Below are 27,249 nucleotides of genomic sequence, written 5' to 3'. Positions count from 1 at the left end.
AGTAGCCAAGGCGGTGGGGGCAAACTGGAAATTACATTGTGCTTAAAGGCCCCAGAGCTTAGGACAGGTAAAAAGAATGAATAGAACCCTAAAAGAGACCCTTACCAAATTAACCATGGAGACTGGCGGGGACTGGGTGACTCTCCTACCATATGCCCTTTACCGGGTTAGGAACACCCCTTACACCTTGGGTTTTACTCCCTACGAGATCATGTTTGGCAGGCCACCCCCTGTTATTCCCAGCCTTCGAGCTGAACTTATTGCTGAGTTTAAAGATCAAGAACTTTTTCTTTCCTTGAGAGGGCTCCAGAGGGCGCACGAGGACATTTGGCCGCGCCTCCGTGCCATCTACGAGGTTGGCCCGACCCCGACACCTCATCAGTACAGGCCGGGAGACTGGGTCTACGTCAAGAGGCACCACCAAGAGACCCTCGAGCCGCGCTGGAAGGGACCCTACATCGTGGCGCTGACAACCCCCACCGCTCTCAAAGTAGACGACATCGCGACCTGGGTCCATCACACCTATGTTCGGCCAGCGGACCCCTCCTCAATCTGGAAGGACTTCATCACGTGATGGGCCATCAGTTGGGACCAACACAACCCACTCAAGCTCAAGCTACAGCGCATTCAACCCACCTAATATTGGTAACTCTGTTAACTCTGCTTGTCATTGCTCATGCTGCTGGGAGTCCCCACGCCCCCCAAAACATCACCTGGCAGATCACAGACACCAGCTCAGGGACAATACTTAATCAGACCTCCCAGAGCCAATCCAGGGACACTTGGTTCCCAGAACTTTGTGTAAACCTGCAAACTCTGTTCCCCTTGTCACCATAAATGCAGCCGGTCCCATGATTGGGTCCGTAAGCTACATGACAAGGGGGGAATGAAAGGGCGGGCCTAAGCCGGCCGACTCCATCTTGTTCTGTGTCCTTCACCTTGACCACACCTCCTCCCCTTGAGCAACCCCCTCCCCCACCTGCCTAACAGAACTCGGACCCTTCCCCAGCCAATCAGCTGAGGCCATAGCCATTACCTCACCAACTGCCCCTAGGCCCCAATAAAACCTTTGTGCTTTTGAAACTCGCTCTCTCTCCCTGGTATCTCACCGCTGCGTCGGTGCAGGTAGGGGATTGAGCTCGAGCTAGCTCGAATAAAGGCTCTTTTGCTTTTACATCGGACTCGGCTCCCTGGCGGTATTTGGGGATCACGAATTCTGGGCATAACATATAGCCCTTCAATAAATATTATTTAGTGAAGAAATAAATAATGAAACTCTGTAAGGTTTTTCTCTGACTTCATCTTTAACCATTCATCATGTTCTGAGATGTGAAGTTGCCATTCTTAAAATTGTCTTTAATTTTCCTTTTGATATCTACCTTTAGCTCAAAAGTAATTTAGTAGGGAAATTTAAAATTTTAAATAGCTTTTAAAATTATTGTTCACTTATGTAGTTCCAGGTTTTGTGCATTGAGGTTTGATACAGAGTGATCTATTTTTGCCTGGGAAATTTTAAGATTTTCTATCAGGTCTAGGATGTGATCCTTTCCTACAAATGTTTTAAATAACAGAAAATAGAGCACATTTCCTGAGGTAACAACTTTTATATCAGTATCTAGTTAGCTAGCTATGGATATGTACTTAAAGCAAATAATTATAATATTCTTATATATTATTTTTGCCTGGGTAGTTGATCTTGCAAAGACAAAGAGAGGGCAATAAAGTTTCCAAGTATTATTTAATTTTTGTGAATTATCCCTTGTATTCCTAAAAATATTTAGTTTATGTATTATAAGCTTTTTCTTACTTTTAAAATCAACTTTCATAAGGTGAAATTATAGAATATAAAATTATATACATGATTTATATTTCCATGAGTTTTACCTAAAGTATTCCATAAAACCTATGTAATTGTCACAACAAAAGGTATAAATGTTTCCATCATCCCAGAATGTTTTTCCTGTCATTTTGCAGCCAATATTCCCCAAATCCCTATGCCTCACACAGTCACTGATGTGATTTCTATCTCTCTGGATTCACTTCTCTACAGATAGGTATGTATGTACTCTCTTGTATCTAGGTTCTTTCACTCAGCATAATGTTTGGGAGATTTATTTATATTGCCGCATATATCAGATATAACTATTTGGGGTGTTAATTGGATATTAATTGGCTCAAGGATTGGGGTGGGTAGTTAAACAGTATTCCATTATATACCAGAATTTGTTGGGTGGACACATGTATTATTTCCAGTTTCAGCTGTTATGCATGACACTTATGAATATTCATGTACAAGTATTTCATGAACAGTTGAAGTCATTTCTCTTGGACAATTAGCTAGAAATTATACGGTAAATGCCTGTTTTAACTAAATAGACTATGCCAGCTTACAAATGACCATGCCATTTTACTCTCCCAGCAGAAACTTATGATCATTTGCCTTGCTCCCCACACCCTTGACAAGGCTTGATGTTTTCAGCCTTTTTAAATTTTAGCCATTCTCATTATAGCAGTGCCTCATTATAGATTTTAATTTTCCCCCCTAATGACTGGTGATAATCAAGGATCTTTTCATGTATGTATTAGCCGTTTGTTTACCTTCTTTTGTGAAGTTCCAGTTCCACTATTTTGCCCATTTTTAATTGAGTAATTATCTTCTTGAGCTGTAAGAGATCTTAATGTGTTCTAGATAAAAGTCCTGCTTCCTTTTGGAGCACCATTTCACTCACCTGCTCACACTTCTCTCCCTCTTGAGTCTCTCCTTCGTGGGAAGCCAGATGCCATGAAATGAGGCCACTCAATTCAACAGCAGGCTGTGGAGGGGTCCATGTGTCAAGGAATGGAGGCCTGTCAACAACCAAGTGAGAGAGCTCAGACATGGCTTCTTCAGCCCCACGGGAGCCTAGAGATGATTCTAGATCCAGCCGAGAGCTGGACTGCAACCTCGAGAGAGACCCTGAGCCAGAACCACCCAGCTGAGCCTCTCCCAGATAGCATACCTTCAGAATCTGTGAGATAATACATATTTGTTCTTCTGAGCTGCTAAGTTTTTAGGTAATTTGTTACACAGCTGTGGATAAGTAATATCCATTCAAACCACAATAACTGTACTTCAAACCCCAAATCTGGATATCATATTCAGGGCATGTGGCTAGATATAGAGACCTGAGTTCAAGTTGGAAACCACAGTTTTCAGAAAGCATGCAATACCAGAATTCTTTCCCCTGGTTCCCAAGCCCAGGTAAGATTATGTGCAATGCCATAGGCTACTTCTACTCCAAACAAAACTAAGTCCTTCTGTTCTTTCTCATGATTGAATGATTTTTACCAACACCTCTTATCTCTCTCTGAGTTCTCAGTCCTCTCCATCCTATAGCTACTTGTTTACATTATTCTTTCTGCCTCTAAGATTCTCAAGGTGGGAAGAAGCTCATGTAGACCAACCCACATGTGTGAATCTCCTCTATAACACTCCAAATGGTCTTCTAGCTTATTTTTGAAATTTAGATATCACTATCTTCAGAGGTAGTTCATTCTATCTTTAGATCACTCTCTTAGAAAATTCCTCCAGAGAATTCACTTGCTCAGCTCTCCTGCTTCACTTGGTTCTCAAGAGATTCATCATTGGGCCAACTCTCCAGGAAGAATTTGCTATGACTGAGACCACATCTCTGAAGGAAGGAATGGTTAGTAATTGTGGGGATGTAAAGCAAATCATATTTTCTTTACTCTGAAGTTCCTAGGTTGACTTGACTTGACTTTCTAAGAGCCATCTCATTACCTGGATCCATCCTAGATGATTAACTATTCATTCTCAAGAATATCTCTGGTGTTGGGAGTAAGGCTCTTCAATTATTTGGCTCCTCAGAGATTTTTTTTAAGTTTATTTGTTTTGAGAGAGACAGCAAGAGAGAGGGAGAAAGAATCCCAAGCAGACTCTATACCACCAGCACTGAGGCTCACGCGGGGCTCAAACTCATGAACCGTGAGATCATGACCTGAGCTGGAATCAAGAGTCGGATGTTTAACCAACTGAGCCACCCAGGTGCCCCAGATCCTCAGATATTTGTTCTTGGTAAAACTTTTCTGGATATTCCTGTAGCAGCTGCTGCATGTGAGTGATGGATAGAGGTAACAAAGGTCCTGTGCTTATCTCTGGCAGGGCCTGGAGCCAAAAACTATAAATCTGGGTTTCATCTCTCCTACTCAGGCTTGCCAGGACAATAAGATTGTTTCCATAAAGAGGTACTTTTAGACTTCCTGGAGAGCTTGGCTGATCCGTAGATCTAGGAAGGTATAATTTTGTGCCTTCATAAAGATAGTCAACAAAACCCTTAATATAGTCTACCAAGTTACTATTGTTCCATTCTCATTTCTCACTATGCTCTCCCTCTCACTCTAAGTTCTAGTTACATTGGCATTCTTCTAATTTGTCAGAATGTGCACCTTCTTCCTACCACAGAGCTTTTCCACCTGCTGTTTCCATGTTCCAGAGTCCCCATATCTTCCCTCTTTTCAATTAACTCCAACTCTTCTCTCAGTTTGGCTAAGCATTGCTTCCTCAAGGAAGCTTTCACAGACGACCACCCCTTGAGTCTAGGTTATATTAATTCAAAGAGTACATACACCTTTCTCTCCGATCACTCTTTCAGTTGTAGTTTACACATTTATTAGCATAATTATTTTATTAATGTCTATACCCCCTTAGACTAAAAGTTCCATTCACACAGTAACTGCATCCATTTTGTTCTCCACTGTAACACTTAACATAGTGTCCAGTAGATTAAGTGTTTGTGGCATGTAGGAAAAAAGCAATTAGAACCCATTGTGACAAATGCTATCCTTACAGTAGGCACAGGAGGGCTATGGTCTAACCTAATCCAGGTTTTAAAAAAACTTTCCTTATAATATGTTATATCACATCTCTAAAAATAAACAAGACTCTGTGAGATGAACAAAGGAACTGGGGAAGTAAGAGGTAACATGAGCCTGAATGAGCTGATCACATTGGATCCAGGTCAAGTCAACTATTTCCATTCTGCAAATGAGACTATTGGTCTTCTATCCAGATATAGGAAGTTACTGAAAGACCCATTAATGTTGGCAGGAGATTTAAAACTGGAAGAAAAATGAGCTTGTCAGGTGGCAGCTGGATGCCAAACAGATCCTGTCGAATAGCCAGATGCCATCTCAGAACCTCGCAAGTAAGACCAGCTCTGCTAGAGAGTTATGTCCCTGATCACTGATGACTGGATTTCTGGAGATGGTAGACTATATAGGGGCCAGAACTAAGGACTCAAAAAGAAGAACAGCTGATTCCAGATCAGGGAGCATCACCAAGACTATTCATCATTCAGTTTCTTGAAGATTGGGCTCAGGACGTGACTCAGGAATGCAAAGGAAAACCCACACAACCCTAGGGAAACCAGAAATAGTGTCACATATACCAGACCTGGGAGCTGCCAAAGAATGCCAGGCCTGTCTACAGGGCATATGCAATCTAGGAGGTGGTGCTGAGCTCCCAAGAGTAATAAATAATTCAGCCTGCTGCAAATTCATCTGTTAAAGCCCTAATCCCAAGGTGATGGTATTTATGGATAAGGCCTTTGAGCAGTAATTAGATTTAGATAAGAATATGAAAGTAGGACCATCATAGTGCCATTATAAGAGTCACTACAGAGTTTGCTTCTTCTCTTTCTTTCTCTACCATGTGAGCACACAAGGACAAGGGATGGCCATCTGCAAGCCAGCATAAGAGACCTCAAAAACCTGGCCATGCTAGCGCCTTGAGCTCAGATTTCCAGCCTACAGAACGGTAAGAAAACAAACATCTATTATTTAAGCAACCCAGTCCATGTGTTGTGCCATGGCAGGCTCCAACTAATACAGCAATGATACAGAGATGAACAGGAAAGACATGGCCTCTGCACTCATTGGTGGATTAACAGGGAAGATTGATATCAACATTAACATAAAATATGATTATTAACAGTAAAATACAGTGCAGCATAGGTATATGTAGGGAAGATAAAGCTTAGCCAAGAACTATGGAAAGAGTTCCCTTATGAGAGAAATTTTAATTAGAGATCTGAAGATTGAAAGGTTGTAGTGGGAGGTGGGGAAATTAAGGGGTATTCAGACATAGAGACCAGGAGCACAAGCATAGTTATCAGTGACAAGATAGAGCCTGCTCATCTCAGCTCATGCAAGCCATTGTTAGCATCTCTTCCCAACAGTGATAGCTTATTGGCAGCTGGAAACCAGACATGTTGGGAGTATTTACACAGTGTAAATTTCGCAAAATTTGCAAATTGGGATTCTTCTTCCTAGAGAGTTACCATTTGCAAAATATTTACCACACCCAGCTACAAAACATGTTCAAGAAATGGAGAGAATATTAAAGTTAGCGCACAGAGAGTAAAAGATAAAATGGAAAGATATGAGGCTAGAATTTGACTCTTAGAGATGGTGCCTGATCCTCAGTATGTATGTATACACACACACACACACACACACACACACACACACACACACACATTTATTTGGTTCTTGCAATCAATAGTGAGAATTACTGGGTTAGGTTTAGAGGGCTTTGTAACCTGTGGTAAGAGGTTGGTATCTATATTAAGTCAAAGAGGAAGGGGATTATGGGAAGATGGCAGAGTAGGAACCACGTCCAGTAATAGGGAATTAGCTAAATAATTTATAATACATAAATAAAATTGAATATAATAATGACAATAATAAGGAAGATTTATACAGAAAATGACATGGAAAATATGCCAAAAGAATGTATAAGAAAGGAATTAAAAAAGATAAAAAGTTAATGATCTGATGAATTGATTTCATGGATTTCATAAATAAGAATCTGATGGCTCTTACTTATGATGACTTCTTCCATGTGTATTTTGTGATTTTTAAAATTTTTAGTTTGTGTTCAGTGGTAGTTAACCAACAGGGATTTTTATTGGCCTGGGTTTAAATCTCCAAGAGATAGTTTACATTTATTTCTATTTGATGTCTGGGACCATGACCAATTCATGGTAAGTTTAAACTGAATTTCCTATTTCATTGAGGGAAATTTTCTGTGTTTAGTCAGCCCGACCACTCTTTTTAAATTTGCTGAGCTCCCTCAAATACTGGATGATTTTGTTGTTGATACACATCTACTAAACAACAGTAACTAGTGTTGGAAAATAATGTGCTATCCCCCAGTAAATATATAAGTCATTATTTGATTTATTTGAATTGGGATGGCTTCTCTGAGTAAATAAAGGTAATTGTGTACCTCTAGGTGTGAAGACTAGGCAGGCATAGACCTACTGGGAGATTTTCCAACAAGGTGCTCCAATTTGCCTCATAACATTAAAGTTTAAGTAAAACATTGTCCTTGAAATTTTGAAAGTCTGAAGTTTCAGATCATGTATCTTTCATCTTTTTCTTGGAAGCACAGAAATCTTCCTAGCCTAGGTCCTTTTCATGATTCATAAAGGGAAACAGCTTTCCAAGTGTAACCTCTGTATTTGATTTATTAAATATGGTATACAACCAAAGTCTCTCTACACTAAAGTTATTCAATTTACTCTAATGGCTCTTATATTAGAGTTATGTCTATTCATGCAGAAAACAGCTGTAAGTCATTAGCTTGAATTATAGTGTTTATTAGTTTTCCATCATTAAAGACTTAGACTTAGGAGGCCTCCAAATTTTGCAAATCTATCCTAAAATTGCTGTCTTTCATATTAGAAAACTATAAACGTAGAAAACTATAAGGATATATAAAATAAGAGAAAAAGGAGAGAAGTTAATTGATCATGAGTGATGACCCAAAATAGCTCCATACTGGCCAGCCTTCACCCCTGATCTCTTTTCCCTGTTACTATCACTATTTATTGGTCTCAAGTATAACTGCCTAAAAAAAAAATTTTGGTGTTGTTTAAACTCACTCATAAGTAATATGATACTGAGGGCTACCATACCCACTTTAGAATGCCAGATTAGGAGAAGGAAGGTTTGCCCAAAGGTTAGTCTTAGTACCTCTGCCCAAGAGCATTTCTGTTTCCCTAATCTGAAAAATAAATTTGCACTTGTCCTACAGTGCTGGTTTACAACCTTCTTCTGAAACTATGTTGACTCACAGGAGTTTGTGTCTCAGACTCACTGAACACCCCTAGTTGGGAGTTCACCCTAACAGACTGCAGGTTCTTCTTTATCCTATTTCCTGCCTCTCTCTTGATTCCTTTTGAACCCTCTCTGTAACATGAACATGGTATCCTGATCCTGCAAGAGAATATCAAATTGTTGTACCTTTATAAAGATGTCACATCTCTTTGCAATAACTTACAAACACAATGCAACTTCAACAGGGTTTTCTGTTGTATAATAAACAGAAGGGTTCTAAAGTTCATTTTGGAAATAAGTGGTTAAGAGACCTAAAAAGAACTCTGGGTTATAAATCAACTCGAACAGATATTTGAACATATTTTTTTTAAAAAGTAATTGTTAAAATACTGTTATTCTGATACAGACAGAAATGTAAATCTGAGGAACTGAATGCAAAGGCAAGAAGTAGACTCAATTATTTAGATAGATAGATAGATAGATAGATAGATAAAGTTAAATAGTGCTAAAGGAAGAATTTGGGACAGGATTGATTCATCCATTAGACACAATAAGCCAGATTTGTGGCACATAAAAAATGTTTTAATTAAGGTATTCTAAAGAAAAAGGATCACGTAATAATGAATCCAGCCAAAATTATATTCACCCTTATAAAAAAAATAGATATAAAATACAATTTCTAATATTTTTATGAGGGAGAAGCCCAGGAATGCAAAAGTGCCTTGAGCCCAAAATAATCACAACTGCGTCCTGGTCTGGAAAGCATTAGCCTTTCTCTAGTCATAATCCCCATTATAATCACCCCCATCATAAAGCTACTAAACAAGGAGCACTGTCAAAAAGAACTGTGTGATTGAGGCAGAAATGCAGTTTCAAGATAAGCAGCCTGCCCTCCCTTTGAACAAGACTGTTCCCTAAGTCTCTCATATATAGACTCTAAACTTCCATGGGATTACAGTTTAGGAAAACATCAAATTATATCTAAAGTGTATACTTAAAATCACAAATTTATTAAATAACTTAATGATCATAAATTGCACATAATAGAATTGAGAGTTTTTATAGGCTTACTTAGATAATAGTTTCTGATTTTTGAAAGAATTCTGCAAGGAAAAGATCAATATATGACTTCAGTACAAGAACCAACTGATCATAGTGAAAAAGCAAACAGCAAGAAGTGTATCTTGCTCAAATGTTAGAGAAATGGATTATTAGTCACAATATATAAAAATTTTAATTCTAATATATGTAAATATCACAAATGCCCCTTGATGGTAAATAACATAAATAGTACAAGGTATACATAGTAAGCAAACACCGGAGAGGGTTCAGCCTGTAACCAAATTCAAATTAAACAACAAAGTATACTTTTATATCCTTAACTTGTCAAGAAAGATATAATAATAACACTAGCACCATTGTTTACAGTGAAATGGATGAGACTTTATGACTGTGGATAAAAAACAGGAACACAGTAGTAGGTACTGAAACCATAGAAGGTTCCTGCCCTTTGACCCAGTAATTTCACTCACTGTAATTTAGATGAGGAGCTAATTCAGGAGAAGGGCAATCCCTCTGTATGCTGCTCCTCCCTGTAGCATTCTCTGTAATAGCAGAAATTGAAAACAACCTGAATGTCCAACAACAGGGACAGTGAAGACAGTGACGTAAATTGCAGTACATTAACTGGATAAAATATTGTGCAGTTCTCACAATAATTATGAAGAATATGAGCCAGTGTAAGGTGTTGTTCAAAATACTGTTTGGTAAAACTAAATGTCCAATTATGCAGATGTTTGATTATAGCTCTGTAAAATATGCTAGAATGTAGACAAGGACTATGAGAGAGCAGAGAAAAATAGTGTTTGCTCCTGCTCCTTCCCTCCCAATCATGAAGCTCTCATGAAGTTCTTTCAGCATCGACACACTCCGTGTTCCCGCCTTGTTCCCTCTTTTCCATTGCTCCTTCTTCCATTCATTGAGTGGATTCCTGCTGCTCCAGGGCACCCATGTCACTTACCATTTTTTGTATTCAGCACTAGGATCCAATGAGGAAGACCTATCCCCCTCTGCTCACTGAGCTCACCGTTCACACACACATGCATAAGGAAGTATTTGTAATACAGTATAGAAATCCATAAAGTGATAGGAAAAAAAGGAAGCTAAGTGAGAACCAGATTCCTTAGGAATCAATCACATGTTTTATCTCTTCAAAGGGATTTTGCATGGAGAAAGTGCTGGGGGAATTTGATCCCTTGATTACCAGACTTTCCCCACATGACAAGTTTCCCTCCTGCTGGCTCCTCCCTCTGAAGAAAAAATACTCAAGTCTCTCCTCCAACACAAAAATCAAGTTTTCACCTCCACATTCCCCACTCAACATCTTTTCTATAAACTCCTTCCTTTTCAGTCACAATCCATACTTCTAATTCCATACTGAGCAGTCACTGCCTACCCTGCTGCTAGTTGAGTGCATTGCGATAATAAAAACCCCAAGAAAAGATGAGGTTACACTGGAATATGTAGGGCTCTTGCAATCCAGGTGGAGGAGACAGAAATTGCAGAAAGAAGGAAGAACTCGGTATTCCAGAGCAGAGACAAGCCGGCGTGTCTAGAACATGTGAACACAGATGGGAATGGCAAGTGTTGAACCTGGAGGTGTAGGCAAGAGCCCCACCATGTGGGGTCTGTGGGTCTGAGTAGAGTTTGAAGTTCATTCTAAGCTCAATGGAAGCCATGGAGTGGAGACACAGCTCTGCCGTTTCTTCTCTCCCATCCTAGACTGTTTGCACAGCATCCTCATCAACCCTGATTTTTATGGCAATAATAGGAAATACGTAGATTAGGTGATGATACCCATCTTACAGGTGAGGAAAATAACACTTGACCAAGGCCACATGACTGGTAAGGGAAAGAAGAGTGGTAAATGGGACTATTAATTGTCCTGGGAACTCAAAAGATAAAATGTATGGCCCTTTCTTTGTCACTAGTCCATGTAGGTATCTTTCCCTCTTGGGCTCTGCTTCACCTGAGAAGCTGTGCTCTGTAGGGGTCCCTCCCGCTCTCCACTATGAAATGATAAAATCTCTCCATTCTCTTCAGCCTCCTCATCTGGAGCATCCTAACTCTGATGTCCAGGCCACAAGCTAGACCAATTTAATCAGAACCTGGGTAAAACCCAGGTTCCAACATTTTGTAGAATCCCAGGAGATTCCAATGGGCATTCAAGTTTGATGGCCTGGAGAGGCACGCATGAGGGCCATCCTGATCTACCTTGCCCTGCAATTCCCTCCTTATCTTCTATTAACTGTCCCCCAGGTGCCTCCTCCCTGTCCTAGGGTTGCTGCTGAAGCTGCAGTCAGGCCACACCCCTTAAACACTTTCCACAATATTTACTGTCACCTGCCTCCCCCCACTTCCCCCTCCCCTCCCTGGCCCCAGTCCCCACATTGACAGGCTAATGGATTCTTCAGATTATATATTCCCAGTCATCTGGAGCTGTCCTGAGGTTAGCCTGCCAGACAATGGCAGAAGCGGCCCTTGGTCCTGGTTCTAATGAAATAATTCACTTAAATAGCCTCTGTTTCCTCCAGAGCCCAGGTCCTTTAGCCAAATGGAGGTGAGCAAGGGCTGTCTCCAATGGAATGCAGGAGCAGAAGTGAGCTGCTCATATGAAACAGTGGTTGCAGGAGCCACAGCATTAAGGAAGAGACATGTGAAGTTCATTTATTTATTTGGAGAGAGAGTGGGGGGCAGGGACAGGAGTAGAGAAGAAAATCCCAAACAGGCTCTAGACTGTCAGCGCACAGCCTGATGCAGGGCTCAGATCCACAAACCATGAGATCGTGACCCGAGCCAAAGTTGGAAGCTTAACCAGCTGAGCCACCTATGGAGCCCCTTCAAGTCCTCCTTGTAGACTAGCCACTCCTGGTCAGGGAGGCACAGCCAAGAACCCTGCAGAAAATGTTGCAGGCACCAGGGTGGGATTTTCAATTTGGAGAGGCCCAAGGGGAAGTAATGGAGGGCTTCCCTCTTCCCTGTTCACTTCCTCCATCCCCTCTCCCCGACCCCTCATCCCTCACTCTGTCCAAGTCTCCCAAAGGACTCCTCATAATCTTAATCCTACTCAGCTTAAGAGAGAAGTTCTCACTCTTTAAAACTCCTCTTCTGGGCTCAGGTATCTTCCTGCAGTGTAGGGGAGGAGGATACAAGTTTAAGGTACCTGCTACCAGCTCTCACTGGTGTCTTCCTGGGATCCAGGACTCTTGAGTGAAGAAAGCTTATTCACCAGGGAACATTATCCATGTCCCTAAACTTTTCCATCCTCAGGTATGCTGCACAGGGTTATCCTATTTATTTATACATTATTAATTCACTTATTCAATAGATATTTATTTTCACCATAAAAAGGTGAATCCCATGTTTCTTGGACAAATTGCATACAGCCCAGGGGTGGGGGGGGGCAGAGATTTTCATGATAGCTGCAGCTCAGATACCACAGATACATTGTCCTTCCCTTTCAATATGTTCGTGTTTGTTTTCATTTAGTCATTAGAGATCGTATGCGTTCCAATATGCATGGAAGGGAATTCAGAAGGAAAGACAATTGAGTTGTGGCTGTTCCCCTGGTTGATGTATAAATATATTGGATGGAATGGGCTGTCCTGTTCCAGGCCAGAAAGCAAGAAAAAGCCATGACAATGAGAATACTGTGTGAGCACCCAGGGGTGGTCTGGGCCCCATGGATGAGGCCAACAGGAAGAAAAAATGCCTCTGGGCACAGTGTGCTGCTGAAAATTGGAAAATCACAAACTAGCAGCCTATGTGTACACGGGGGAAATGAAAGAGGGTGTGACTATATTTCAGAACTGTTACAGGGGCACTTTAAGGCTGAATCTCAGAACAGAAAATCTGCCCTGCAGATGGAATCAAGACATTAGTCGCTCCCCATTGCCTGGAACCGTGACTTACAACCACGGCAGGCCCACTGCCCAAGAGAAAGGACCATTAGCTGCCCTCCCGCCCCAGGAAAACATTACTCATGCTTAATCTTCAGGTTGAAACAATCATGATGACTCACTTCTAAATCATGTTTACTAATTGGAATGCATCAGAATCATTAATTATGTTGTCACAGAAAACATGGCAAAATGCACGAGCCAAAAGATAAACTCCACCTGTTAGAAGGTGGAGGAAGGACAGTATCCTACAAACTGAGAAGAAGGCACTTTGAAACTGAAAAATGACGCAAGCCACTCCATACCTTTTACACACATATTTATTCTAAATGTGTGACTGGACCCAGCCAACACCACATGGAAGATAGTGAGCCATCCCACCTCAGTCCTGCCCAAGTTCCTGGCCCACAGAATCACGAACGCATATGCTGTTCTGTTTTTGAGCCACTACATTTTGGGGTGCTCTGTTAGGTACCAAGGTTCATGGAAACAGTGGGCTAAGCCAATCAGGGCAAATCCTTCCCTCCCGGCACAGTTGGGCCAGAACACAGGCCTAAGTCATCAGTGCAGGCTCAAGGAATCAGTGAGAACCTCAAAACCATGCCCGGGACACCGGGGCAGAGCTGTTCTCCCTCCTCTGCCTACCGTGCTGTGGAGTAGAGCCAAACTATGGCACTGTTTTGCAACCTTAAAAGGAGGACCCAGCCCAAGGAGGAAACCCTTACGTGAAAACTTCACAGGACACTGCACAGAAGCAGAGTCGAGAGCCTTGATCAACCTCTCTGTCAAACTGCACCGAACCTCACACCCCCTCCAGACTTTTATAATCATACAGGTCCTAAATCCTCTCGGTTACTCAAGGCATGTGACTGAGGCTTTGGGGATTTGCAACGGAAAATGTCCAACTGACACACTCCCAAGCTGTAGAACTGTGGTTTTCGTGTCTACGCTATGAAAGAACCCCACTTCTCACACAGAACCCGGAGCAGAAGCATAAAACGAAAGCCAGTGTGTTTGAGACAGGGGTGGGCAGTCCAGAACCCTAACTGACAGCAACTTCTTAACTCCCTGTGTTAGTTTCCTAGGGCTGCCCTAAGGAAGTACCACAAACTGGGCATCTTAAAACAACAGCAGCTTGTCGTCTCCCAGTTCTGGGGACTAGACCCCAAAATCAGTGTGTCAGCAGTGCCATGCCCCCTCTGAAAGCCGTAGGGGAACCCTCCCTTGCCTCTAACTTCTGGTTTGCTGGCTTCTTCGCTGTTCCTTCCTTGTGTTACAGATGCATCACTCATCAATCCTCCTTGTTCCCATGGGTTCTCCCTGAGCCCCTTCCCACCGTCTTCCCTGAGCATGTCTGCCTGTGTCCAAATCCCCCTTTCTAAAAGGACACCACACTAATGATTTCAGTTAAACCCGATTACTTCTGCTAAGACCGTATTTCCAAATACAGTCATTCTGAGGTGGTAGGGGTTAAAACTTCAACATACCTTTTGGGGAGAGACGTTTTAACTTGTAAACCTCATTATCCCAGGACAGTACCTGAGGCAGCTAAGCAGGGCATGGGGGCTCTGAGGGAGATGGTTTGTGTTTTTATTTCTCTGTGATATTTTAAATTCTGAAACTCGTCCCAAATTGTCCTTTTTACTGTTCTTAGTTTTCAAGGCTGAGATTGAATGGCACCTACTCTTTCTGCTCCTGCCTCAACAAGAATTAATTCCTCTCTCTTCCATGTTTTGTAAAATTTGTTCATAACTCAAATAAAGCACTGTCAACATCTCATTAAGGTTATATCTGTATATATGTGCTATTTCTACACTGGACTATGTATAACCCTGACCCAAGGTTGTCACTTGCATTTAGCTTCTTGACTGGCTTATAGTAAATATTCAGCAAGAATTAAATGAAATAGAATTATGTGTCTTGACATTTATAATTGTTGGAGGGCAGTATTTGTTAAATAGGAAAAAAAAAGGTTTTATTCATTCCTTTAAAAGATACTTGCTTGGCAAAAGACTCAGTTTAGGGCTCTAAGTTTATGACATCAAAATGGTCTTAGGAATGTGCAAGAAGTGGAGGGAACTGAACATTGACTGGAAGTCACTCTTGTCCCAGTTTTCCCCCCATTCAACTTTTCCTTGTTGCTCGTAATCCTGTCATTAGAACACTTAGACATCAAATGTAGTATCTTACGATTTTTGTATATTACATACAGTCTTTTACAGTCTTAATTTTGTTCATTGGTGGTTCCTGAATATTCATGTAATAGTTTTATGAAAATGGTAGAATAGCAAAATCCAGTGTGGAAACATTCAGTGTGCTAAGCCTGTGTAGCTGCCATAGCGTTTGTGCCTGTGCTAGGGGGACAGGAAGGGACAAGGTTTAATACTGACATATAGGAAGTAATACTGAAAGGTGAGGCCCACAGTTGATGAGGTCAGGGAACTGGGAGAAGAAGAGGGAGCATCCGTACTGGAAGTTCTCTTCTAACCTAAACCAAGGCTCTCCTGTTCACTGGCTGCTCTGGGATCAAATGTACATCTTGCTTACATGAGTTTAAGAAATAACTCCAGCTACCTCTTCATGCCTAACAGAGTCCTCCAGCTGCTTTGCCTGCTTTCCAGGTAACTAAATATCAGAACTCTTACAAAGTAACCACTGTGTTTAGCCCAACAGGCACACACTAGGGAAACACTCCTCCAACAAGCAAATATTAACATGTGTCCCATGAAAGTGTTGTGAAGATTAATGATACAATGTATTTTAAGTGCCTGGTCACTCAGTGTCCAATGCATGGTGGATTTTAGGTTGGATTATTGTAACCAAATCTTCATTTCTACCCTACAATGGATTTATATAATTAAGTCCTTCACTATGTGATTTTTCAGTGTCTCCTTCTTGGAGTAAAGTGTATGGCCTTGCTCCAGTATTACTGAGCTTGGTCAGCAATACGACTCACTATAGCCAAAAGAATGTGAGTAACAGATGTCAGACCTAAGGTTTTAAAGACCTAAGGTTTTAAATGTTCTTGGTTTATCCTAGCATCTTGGAACGTCCATCCTGTACGGTTAAAAGAGCATGTGCCAAGTGTTCATTGCTCTTTCTGCTTGTGTACAAGAATGCACACAGATGGAGCATTCTGAGCCCAAGGCAAAGTCTGCAGTTCAGCCTGGCCAAGCAAGCACAGCTGAGATCAACCAGACCTGCAGAGTCATCAGCAAGAATGATAAATGTTAATGTAAACCACTGAGATTTTTGTGGCTGTTAGATATGCAGCATTTCTGCATCAATAGCTAAGTAATACTGGCTACTATTATTGTTGTTAGTATTACTATCTCTGCCCTAAGGAACATTCCATCCTTGAGAATCCCACTCCAGCACTGAGCTCAGAATATTACAGACTAGAGACAAACCATGTACGTTCATGGAATGTCGCATTTCATTTCACATATTGAAAAACTGGTACCCAGAGATATAGAATCAACTGCAAAAAGTCTCATGGCTTTTTCCTGGACAGAACTGCAAGCAGCATATACCTCAGGGGTAGAGGGACCACACATCTCAGTTTGTCCACGATGGTCCCAGTTCACACCTGTTGCACCTCTATAATAATTAATAGCTCATAGTCTCTGAAAAAAGTTACGGTTTTACAGGAAATTATATGGTTACCCTACTTACTGGCTAACGAACATAAAATTTAATTTGGAAGTTGTCAGTGAAGATGATTTTGGTTGTAAATAAGATTTAAAAATGAGGGAAAAAAATAACACAAACTGGATTAAGTCATAAAAGAGATTGATTAGCTCATTAGGAATGTGGGAACAACAATGTTTGGTTTATTCCAACTTGTCTGATCCACACACAACTTTCCCCAAGGGCTGACTCCCCTTCACTATGGCAAAGTGATCTGCTGCGATGCTTCCACATCCATATCCTGTGCTACAAGTTTCTTCTTTCCTGTCACAGAAGAAAGGAAAGAATTTCTCTAAAATCCTCTCAGAAGAGCTAAGAGGCCTATTTCCCAGAGGCTCCCAGCAAATGAATCCTCATGCTCTTTGGCCCAATTTTGCCAGCATGCCCATCCCTCCACCAAACTCTGGGGCCAGACAGCAGGGTCACATTAATTTGAATCACATGTCCTGCCTTCAAGGCCAGGGGTGGGGTCAGCTTTAGCCAAGAGGGCTTGGGCTGGGTAAGGTTGGCATTAATGTCGAATATCAGGGGAATTAACAAGAGAAGGGGAAATGGATATTGGGGAGGCCACTCAACAGAGCTTGTCCATTCAATACACAGCTTGTTGTCTTCAAAAAGTAAATGGGGTTTCTGCCTTTAAACAATGAGTGCTCCATAATGCAATCCCAGAGCGGTCATCCAGTTTTTGCCAGGAGTTCCCAACATCCTACCATCAGGTTGGATGGTTAAAGAGCACAGTGGGGCTGAGAGGCATCTCCCTGTGTATTTACCAAGTGGGGCTGGAATGAAATGGGCCAGAGCATGAGACACACCTGGATTTGAATCCCAGTTCTGCTATTTACTGTGTATCCTGTTTTTTTGCTTAATCTCTATACAAGTCTCTGGTTCCCCCATGCAACCTGGGGGCAATAATGCCTACTTCATAATGTTTTGAGAGAATTAAAAAACATAAAGCTTTAAAAATTTCTAGCAAAATGCTAAAATACAAGGGTAATCAGTGTCCTTATTTTGAGCTTTAATTACTTGTTTAGACAGAACAGAATGAGAAGAAAGAACTACAACAGCCTAAGGCATTGATCTTTGCCAAGTAGAAGATTCCATTATCTGAGTTTATCAGACACAGTTTAGGCCTACATCCCCTGGTCCCTCCTGCAAACATTGCTGACAAATTCTTATTTTGATAGCCATTTTCTGGACTTGGTTGCCAGATTCTTTTCTTGGTGTGTATTTATTAATGATATCACAGGATGCCTGGGTGGCTCAGTCAGTTGAATGTCTGATTCTTGATTTTGGCTCTGCTCATGATCTCATGTTTTGGTCATGATCTCCGTTTTGGGCTTCATGAGATCAAGCACCTGAGATTGAGTTGGGTGTGGAGGCTGCTTGGGATTCTTTCTTTCTCTCTTTGTCCCCATCCCCCACAAGTGTGTGCACCCATGCACTTGTGCTCAAGTGCTCTCTCTCAAAATAAATTAAAAAAATAAACTTAAAGATGTTACGGTCTTCTTCCAGATCAGTTTCTTTCAGAGTCCACATCTTGGTCTCTACAGATGCCGAATCCCAAGCACTAAATGTGAGATTACTAATTTTAACATAAGGTACTTACGAGAAGCTCACTTTAGTCCTCTGTGAACTTAAGCATCTTCCTGGACTATCCTTCCTCTTCATGGAGAGGGTCAAGTGAGTCTAAAGGTGTGAAATCCTTCCATAAAATTCAAACACTATGCAGATAAGGGTAGCATTATATAGGCACTGCTGGAAGGGCAAGATTTTGTGGACTCCAAATCAGACCAGCTTCCTTTCTCCCCTCCTGGTCTCCCCCACTAAATGGACACTGCAGCCAAGCTTTATGTGGAATCTTTTTTTTTTTTTTTTAATAAATTTAGATTTTCAGATGAGGTGTAAAGATAGTACAGACTTCCCATATACCGTTCACCAGCTTCTCATGGTGTTACCATCTGACATAAACATGGTCCACTTGTCAAATTAAACAATTAACATTGGTACAGTAATAATAACTAAAGTATAGATTTTATTTAGACTTCACCAGCCTTTCCGGTAGTGTCTTTTATGTTCCAGGACACCACACTGCATTTCCTTATCATGTCTCCTTAGTCTTCTCTGATTCTTTAACAACTTCCCAGTATTTCCTTGTTTTCATGACCTTGATACTTTTGAATACACTGGTCAGGCATTTCTTACACTCCCCGCCCCCCGCCCCAAACTTAAGTTACCTGATTTTCTGTGTGTGTGATTTGACAAGAGGTTAGGAATCGTGGGGGAAGAATATCCCAGAAGAGAGGTGTCTTTCTCTTTTATTTTATCAGAGTGTCCATGATGTCAATATGTATTCCTAGTAATATTAACCTTGATCTCTTGGTTCAACTAATGTCAGTTTTGCTGGTTAGTAAATTCACTTAAGTCCTCTCTGTTAGAGGAGACTCCTTGAGTTCTGCCCACACTTATGGCCATATGAGTACTTCCTTACTTTCTGGCACTATATGATGCTAGAGACTCATCTGTACTTTCCCTGCCCCAGTCCTAGAATCAGCCATTTCTCCAAGGATTCCTCCTTCATTTTAGTGAAGAATGGTATTTAGAAATCAGTTTCTGAGTTCTAGGTGTGCTGCCTCTTTTGATCAGCTTAAATGTCAAAGAACACAAGTATTATCATAGGTAATTGATTCTCTCATCTCTTTACTCTTGATCTTCCCACTGAATAACATCCATATTGAATCTCAACATGCTTTTATTTATTTATTCACTCATTCATTCAATATTGAGATCCTACTATGTGTCAAGTACTCTTGTACTTGATATTCCTAATGCTGTCCTCTAGATAATTCATGTGCAGTGTCTGAAGTGATAGCCCTGATGAGATAGAAAGAGAGGAATTAGTCAGGCAAAGGGAAAGGGGTGGAGGATGAGTTAAAAGAATGGAAAATAGGGGCACCTGGGTGGCATAGTCGGTTAAGCATCCGACTTTGGCTCAGGTCATGATCTCACAGTCTGTGAGTTGGAGCCCCACATTGGGAGTTGGAGTCTGTGAGTAGGCCTGGAGCCTACTTCGGATTCTGTCTCCCTCCCTCTCTGCCCCTCCCCGGCTAACACTCTGTTTGTCTCTCTCTCTCAAAAATAAACAAACATTAAAAAAATTATTTAAAAAAAGAATGGAAAATAAACACATGTGCACTCTAACCATGTGCCTACAAGGAAACTTAGAGAGTCAGGATGATTGTTTTTAATTCTATTATTTAATAGGATAATATTTATTATTTGAGAATAGCCTCGCTATCCCCCAGTTATACTCACTCTGGAGGAACAGATAGGGAATTTATAAAATCTCTATCCAATAATGCTAAATGAAAGAAACTAATGGCCAAAAAACCAAAACACCAAAACCAACAAAAGCACAAACCAACAAACCAGAGCATTAGCCTGAATTCAGGTCAATGAATATCTAGAGAGCAACCACTGTGTGCTGGTTACAATGCTATGTGCTGGTGATGGAGAAGCAACCAAGAAAGGGATGGGGCTTTGCTATCAATGTGCTTCAGTCAGGTGTGACTGAGCATTATAGAAGGGAAGTCCATGGAGCTATAGAGCAGATAACAAGAGAATTTAATCACCTCTGGGGTTAAAAAGCTTCCTAGAGAAAGTGGCACTAATGTTGAGACTTCACCACTCCTAATCTTTTCCCTGAACAGGATCCTACACTGACTCTAATATCCCTTCATTCATTCATCCATTCAACATTTTTTGAGAGTAGAAGAAGAAAAGCATTCTAGGTGGAGAAAACAGCCTGTGGGAAACCCAGGATATGAAAAAGAGCATGGTGTGTGTTCAAGGAACTGAAGGAAATGCATTATTACAAAAATGAGAGAAAGCAAGAGAAAGAGTGACAAAAAATGAGACTGGAGGTCCTGTAAGTCCTTAAAGTCAGTTGAGGGTTTTGGACATTATCCCAAGGGCAACAGAGAGCAATGGAAGGCTGTTGAGCTAATAAGTGACCAGATTGGTCACTTAGCTAAAGTGGGGAGGATGGTTTGGAAGGGAAAAGGGATTAATCTCCATAAGGCTTAGTAAGGTTAGATTCCTTCCAGCCTTAGGGTGCCTGGTGGCTCAGTTGGTTAAGCATCTGACTCTTGATCTTGGCTCAAGTCAGGATCTCACAGTTCATGAGATCGAGCCCTGAGTCAGGCTCTGCACTGACAGCATAGAGCCTGTTTGGGATTCTCTCTACCCCTGCTTGCACTCTCTCTCCCTAAATAAATAAACTTAAGGAAAAAAAAAAAAAAAAAGATTTCTTCCTGCATCACAGGATTGGGGTTAGGGTTAAATATGTGAACACAGGGGCACCTGGGTGCCTTAGTAGGTTGAACATCCCACTCTTGATTTCAGCTCAGGTCACAGATCATGAGATTGAGTCTTTACTCCTGACTACATTTTGGTTAAAAATTTTCCTTTTAAATGTTTTATTACAATTAAAACTGAATATTGTGCTAGACACAGTGAACAAATGTGAATAAGGCCTGGGTCCTTAATACATATTTACAATGAGCCATAACATGATGTAGCATAAACCACAATAGTGACATGAACCAATGTGACACTTAAGCACGGACTTCTTAACTAAACAATGCATGCTCTAGAAACTCAGAGAATGGAGCTGGAGGACTGAATGCACTGCATGTTTAATCTCTCCAGATTTCATACAGGCTCATCAAGGACTAGGACTGCTTTCTGTATATTTTGTTGATTATTATTTGGGATTATTATTAGTATGCTTTGTTTTATTTTTTATTTTTCATGAATTTCTTGTGAGTGATCAACCACATTCTCAAATAAAAATTTTCCAATCATGGGGCACCTGTGTGGATCAGTCAATTGTCTGACTCTTGATTTCAGCTCAGGTCATGATCTCAGGGTCTGTGAGCTCCAGCCCCACATCGGGCTCTGCACTCATGTTCTCTCCTTGCTCTCTCTCAAAAATTAATAAATAAATAAATAATTTTTGAAAAGCCTGTAGCTTGCTTCAGATTCTGTCTCCCTGTCTCTCTGCCCCTCCCCCACTCATTCTCTCTCTCTCTCTCTCTCTCTCTCTCTCTGTCTCAAAAATAAATAAATGTTAAAAAAATTTTAAAAATTAAGAAAACTTGAAAAGTAATTCTGATACTCTATAGCAAAACTGTACTATTTTTATGCATTTGAAAGTATTTTTATTCTAAAACCCAAACTCAAGGTAAGAATTTAAAAGTACAAAGAATGGTGGGGTGCCTGGGTGGCTCAGTCGGTTAAGCATCCGACTTTAGATCAGGTCATGATCTCACGGTTCATGAGTTCGAGCCCTGTGTCGGGCTCTGTGCTGACAGCTCAGAGCCTGCAGCCTGCTTCGGATTTCTGTGTCTCTCTTTCTCTCTCTGCCCCTCCCCCACTCTCTCTCTCTCCTTCAAAAGTAAATAAACATTAAAAAAATAAATAAAAACAAATAAATAAAAGTACAGAGAATGTAGAAAAGGAAATAGAAGTTCTTATTTCCCAATTCAATTCCACAGTCCCATACCTCAGAGGTATCTTTGGTCTCCTCTCAGAAATGTTTCTCTTTGGGGCACCTGGGTGGCTTAGTGGGTTGAGCGTCCGACTTCACCTCAGGTCATGATTTCGCGGTTTGTGAGTCTGAGCCCCGCATCAGGCTCACTGCTGTCAGTGTGGAGCCCACTTCGGATCCTCTGTCCCCCTCTCTCTCTCTGCCCCTTCCCCACTTGTGCTGCTCTCTCTCAAAAATAAATAACCATTTTTTTTCAAGAAGAGATGTTTCTCTTTGAACAACTAGATAAATGAAATATTTGTTACACATTTTAACACAAATATGATTACTTCTGTATGCAGTATTGTATTTTTCATTTTTCACTTGTAATTTAGATCTTTATCTTGTTTTTAGTTCCTGTATAGCATTACATGTGTTGATGTATCATATTTTACCTATTAACAATTATTTACATTTTCCTTTTTTCTTGCTATTAGAAATAGCTTGGTAATGTACATCTTCCAACAGACCTTCTTTTTAAACTTAAGCAAATATACTTAGTATATAAATTCCAAGTGAAAACCCCACATTTCTTCAGCTGAATTAAATGCTCAAATACTCCATCCTAACACCCCATAGGGTAATTTAAGAAATGATGACACATGGTATTCATATAACATGTTCCATAGAATCGGGTATTGTTCTAGTAATCTTTTGCTACAGAACAAAATACTCCCAAACTTACATAGTTTAAAACAAAAACTGTCATTAGTTTAGCTCAGAAATCTGAAACTAGTTCAGGGTTGGGCAGAGAAAGCTTGTGTCTGATCCACACAGCATCATAAGGGCATGGCTTGACTGAGGGCTATAGAGGACCCACTTCCAAGATGGATCACTCAACTGGTTGGAGTTGGCTTTCAGTTCGGAAGCTCAGCTTGGCCTGATAGTTGGGAATCCTTGATTTTGCCTGCATGGATCACTCTTTGTGGCCTGGGCTTCCCTGCATTACAATATTGCATTCGAAGGGCAAGGATCCTGAGGGAAGCTGCTCTGCTTATTATGACCTAATCTCAGAAGTCTCATCGTGTGCTATCTGCTATAGTGTATTCATTGAGCTAGTCACAAAGGTCCTTCCAGATTTAAAAGGAGGGGACATAAACCCATCTAAAAAAAAAAAAAAAAAAAAGCAGATGGGATAGGAAATATAATTGCAGCCACTGCTGGAAAATATAATCTGCCACAGTTAAAATATACCTTCTATGACTCTAAACAGATAAACAGTTCAAAATATTATGGTATGTTGATTTTTGAATCAGGACATCAAAGTTGTATCGTATTTCCTTGATCTGATTCTGAAAAAAATATTTTATTAGAACCACCAGTTTGTTTTCTTTCTGGAGATGTAATACTCATGCTCATACTCAGCTATGACTAAAAGCTGTGGTAGTTGCATGATCACCAATTTTTCTTTAATTGGTGAGAAGTAATAAAACACTTAAAAAATAAAAATAAAAAATTTAGGGGTGACTGGGTGACTCAGTCCGTTGAGCATCGGACTTCAGCTCAGGTCATGATCTTGTGGTTTGTGGGTTTGGGCCCTACATCGGGCTCCGTGCTGACAGCTCCTGACAGCTCAGAGCCTGGAGCCTGCTTCAGATTCTGTGTCTCTCTATGCCCCTCCCCCACTCACACTCTGTCTCTCTCTTTCTCTCAAAAATAAACATTAAAAAAATTATTTTGTTTTTCCATTCACTGCCATTTAGCATAACACCTAATGATCATAGTAATAACAACTATAATAATTACAATTATTATTATTCCATACAAGATATTATATCTTCACTTACTGATGATAAAATCTAGTTATGGAAAGGTAAAGCAACTTTTCTAAAATCAACTTAAGTGTTGTAGCTGGGATTAGAACCTAGGTCTTTGTTCTAAGCCTAAATTCTTACCATTAATTCAACTCTCTAAAGCTTTGGGTCAAGAATTTTGTTACGTAAAGCTGATCAGTAAGAAAATCTTTGGTTATGGTTCATTCCAGTTTGAACTGTGATACCCTCCCAGTAACTGTATCCCAGTATCTTTCTTGCCAGGTATATAGGTTACATACAGATTTGCATTAGAATATTACTATGTCTGTTGTTCTGTGAGAGAATACTTGAACTAAGATAACAAAGCAGGAGCTAAAGATCCAATGTGGAGAGAACTAAAACATTGTACTGCTTCTTCTCCATTCTTCTACCAATTCAATTTCATGGTTGTATAAAATAACACATTCTGATTGATATCATGTTAGATAAAGAGTCAGCAGATAAAAGGACACACAGAAATTTTGTTTATAGGTAAAAGAACTCACAGACAGCTTCCAGAAGGAAGCTGACCTTGACCAGTGAGATGAAGGAAAACAAAGATAAGTTGTGAAGACTTTGACAGATAGTTACTTCCCCAAACTGGCTGTGCATCAGGATCAAACAAGGAGCATACTAACTATTCAATGCTCAGACCTGATGCCTGGAGATTCAGATGCAATTGGGATAGGGTGGGGCCTGGGATTATGTGTTTTTATCAATACCCAATTGATTCTGATGTAATAAGACTTCAAAATTTTGGAGAAAAAGCATAGGTTTAGGATACAGTCAAGAGGTTTTGTTTGTTTCTAATTTCAATCTTCAGCACTTTTTTAAAGTAATTGAGAGGCTAAGAGAAAAATTACCAGGTGTACTCACAACTGCAAAGAAAAGATCTTTCCCCTCCCCCGCCGTTCCCGAAACCAGCCAGGGCACGCCCGGTGGTAGTCTGACAAAAAGGCGGGAACCAATCAAGTTCTTCTGAATGGTTTGAAATAAAGGCGGGAACCAATCAAGTTCTGCTGAGCGTTCAACTTTAAATGTCAATCTATAACAGCTCTGTAACCTCAAAAAAATCCCTAACTTGTTTGTGCCTGTCTATAAAAGAAGCTGTAAGATCCTTGCTCGGGGCCTCTTAGCGTCACCGGCAACGAGTGCGCGGAGGACCGGGTTTCGAACCTGCAATAAACGACCCTTGCCGCTTGGCTTTGACTCTGGACTCTGGTGGTTTGTTTTCAGGGGGGTCTCTCGAATCAGGGCATATCATAATGATGCTTTTGTCATGATATTTTCCTGCCTTCTTTTCTTTATTTTGAAATGCTTAGAAGGTAAATGTCTGTTCTGCATTAGAAGCCAAGATTCTTGTTCATTCTTATGTAACTATCGTACTAGGTTATTGAAATATCTTTTGTGCTGAATCAGATGAAGCTCTATTTTCACTGGAATGAAAATGGGTAAGATTCCTAGAGTATGTTATTGTGGGCTACCTGATATATTGACATTTACATTTTTAAAAAATCAAAGTTTTTCCACTGAACTAGATCAGTAGTATTTGGTTAAATCTTCCCTTTTAGTACAGAAATGACTGCCTCCTAGATCAACTTTCTTTCATTAAGTGTTTGCTAACAACTCTGAAAACTGGATATGAGTCCATAGCATTTTCCAAACATTACTGTGATGGTCAGTGTTATGTATCACCTAGGCTAGGCTTTAGTACTGAGTTGCTAAGTCAAACACTAATACAGGTATTAGGAGGTATCTTGTAGATGTGATCAACATCTCCAATCTAAGCCAATTCCTTGTAATAAATTTTATATATATATATGTGTGTATACAGGTAAACATGTATATCCTACTGGTTTTGTTTCTCTGGTGAAATTCTGCCTAATAAAATCACTATGCCAAGTTGTATAATTATCTATATTCTTTTATATTGAAGCAGGAATGGTGTGTGTCTTTTGTTCATCTTTGTATTTTCTAGTGCCTGTAATATAGTATATGCTGAAAAGGCTGTTGAAGAAACTAATGAATTTCTTATCAAGATTGAAGAGTATAAGAGACCCAATCTTCAGTACAGCTGCAGGGAACCCAGGTTAGTGTACTATAGGGTTGGGGAAGGACGGGGCTAAAAGCCTTGTAGATGCTTATAAGAAGTTCTGATAAATATCAAATAGTAACCTTTCACTCCTTGAAGAATTGTCCTTTTGGTAAGTCACTGGAGTATCCCTCCAGTTTTCAAAGTTGTTAGCCAACACTGAAAGAAAGCAAGCTGTGGAAATAGTGGGTCAGCAAAGACCAGAGAGACAGAGCACTAGGATCTCCTATCAGATTTTTTTCTGCCCTCTCTCCCTGCCCCAGAATACCTATGAGGTGATGGTTGTTCTTTGATTCCTTTTTTTTTTTTCTTGGTAATCATTATAGTAGCTCATTGTAGGGGCACCTGGGTGGCTCAGTCAGTTAAGCAACCGATTCTTGAGATTCTTGATCTCGGTTCAGGTCATGATCCCGTGGTTTGTGAGTTTGGGCCCTGCATCAGGCTCTGTGCTGACAGCCTGGAGGCTGCTTAGGATTCTGTCTCTCCCTCTCTCTCTGCCCCTCTCTTGCTCATGATCACTCTTTCTCTCTCTCAAAAATAAAGAAATGAATTTAAAAAAAATAGTAGCTTATTGTAATGTCCTTAGTACTGGCTCAGATCAAACTCTATTTTCATGTTTTAGTTAGCATTTCCAGTTACTGGTGAGATGAAAGCACCTTTTCATATGTTTAGGGGACATTCAGGTTTCCTCTTCTACAGACTACTATTTGTAATCCTTGCACATTATTCTTTTGGGTTATATCTTATATCTTGATTGTGATGGTGGTTATATTTGTCAAAACTTGTCAAACTATAAAATGAGTATATTTAATTTTATATGAATTGTATATCAATAAAGCTGATTTTTTTAGAGAAAGGTAATAGAATAACTAAATAGAATAAACAAAGGGAAGGGAAAGGATGAGAAAGAAGGAAGGCAGGTAGGAAGGAAGGGAGAAAGAAAGGAGGAAACAAGAAAGAAGGAAACTTAGTTCATAAAAAACAAAATAAGAAAAAAGAATGACTGAA

The 27,249-nt window shown here is 40.4% G+C and overlaps 1 protein-coding gene across 10 annotated transcripts in view; it reads left to right on the top strand.

The window, feature by feature from the left end:
* The first annotated feature begins 1,086 nt into the window (after window positions 1-1,086).
* The window catches only part of LOC122200052, a 42,096-nt gene continuing 15,933 nt past the window's right edge, over window positions 1,087-27,249 (top strand). For 2 of the 10 annotated variants that reach the window (XM_042905464.1, XM_042905462.1), the window contains exons 1-6: window positions 1,087-1,125; window positions 1,975-2,054; window positions 2,756-3,010; window positions 3,546-3,686; window positions 5,724-5,815; window positions 26,128-26,238. In XM_042905464.1, the coding sequence (XP_042761398.1) occupies window positions 2,828-3,010; window positions 3,546-3,686; window positions 5,724-5,815; window positions 26,128-26,238 (527 nt within the window). In that variant the 5' untranslated portion in view covers window positions 1,087-1,125; window positions 1,975-2,054; window positions 2,756-2,827. Of the gene's footprint in view, window positions 1,126-1,974; window positions 2,055-2,755; window positions 3,011-3,060; window positions 3,242-3,545; window positions 3,687-5,715; window positions 5,816-16,118; window positions 16,541-26,127; window positions 26,239-27,249 lie in introns of those variants that run through there. The other 8 variants (XM_042905463.1, XR_006193703.1, XR_006193705.1 and 5 more) reach the window with 8 other exon arrangements.

Source organism: Panthera leo, chromosome D1 (genome assembly GCF_018350215.1).
Source record: "Panthera leo isolate Ple1 chromosome D1, P.leo_Ple1_pat1.1, whole genome shotgun sequence".
NCBI classification, from domain to species: domain Eukaryota; kingdom Metazoa; phylum Chordata; class Mammalia; order Carnivora; family Felidae; genus Panthera; species Panthera leo.
This window is presented reverse-complemented; position numbering and strand designations above follow the sequence as displayed.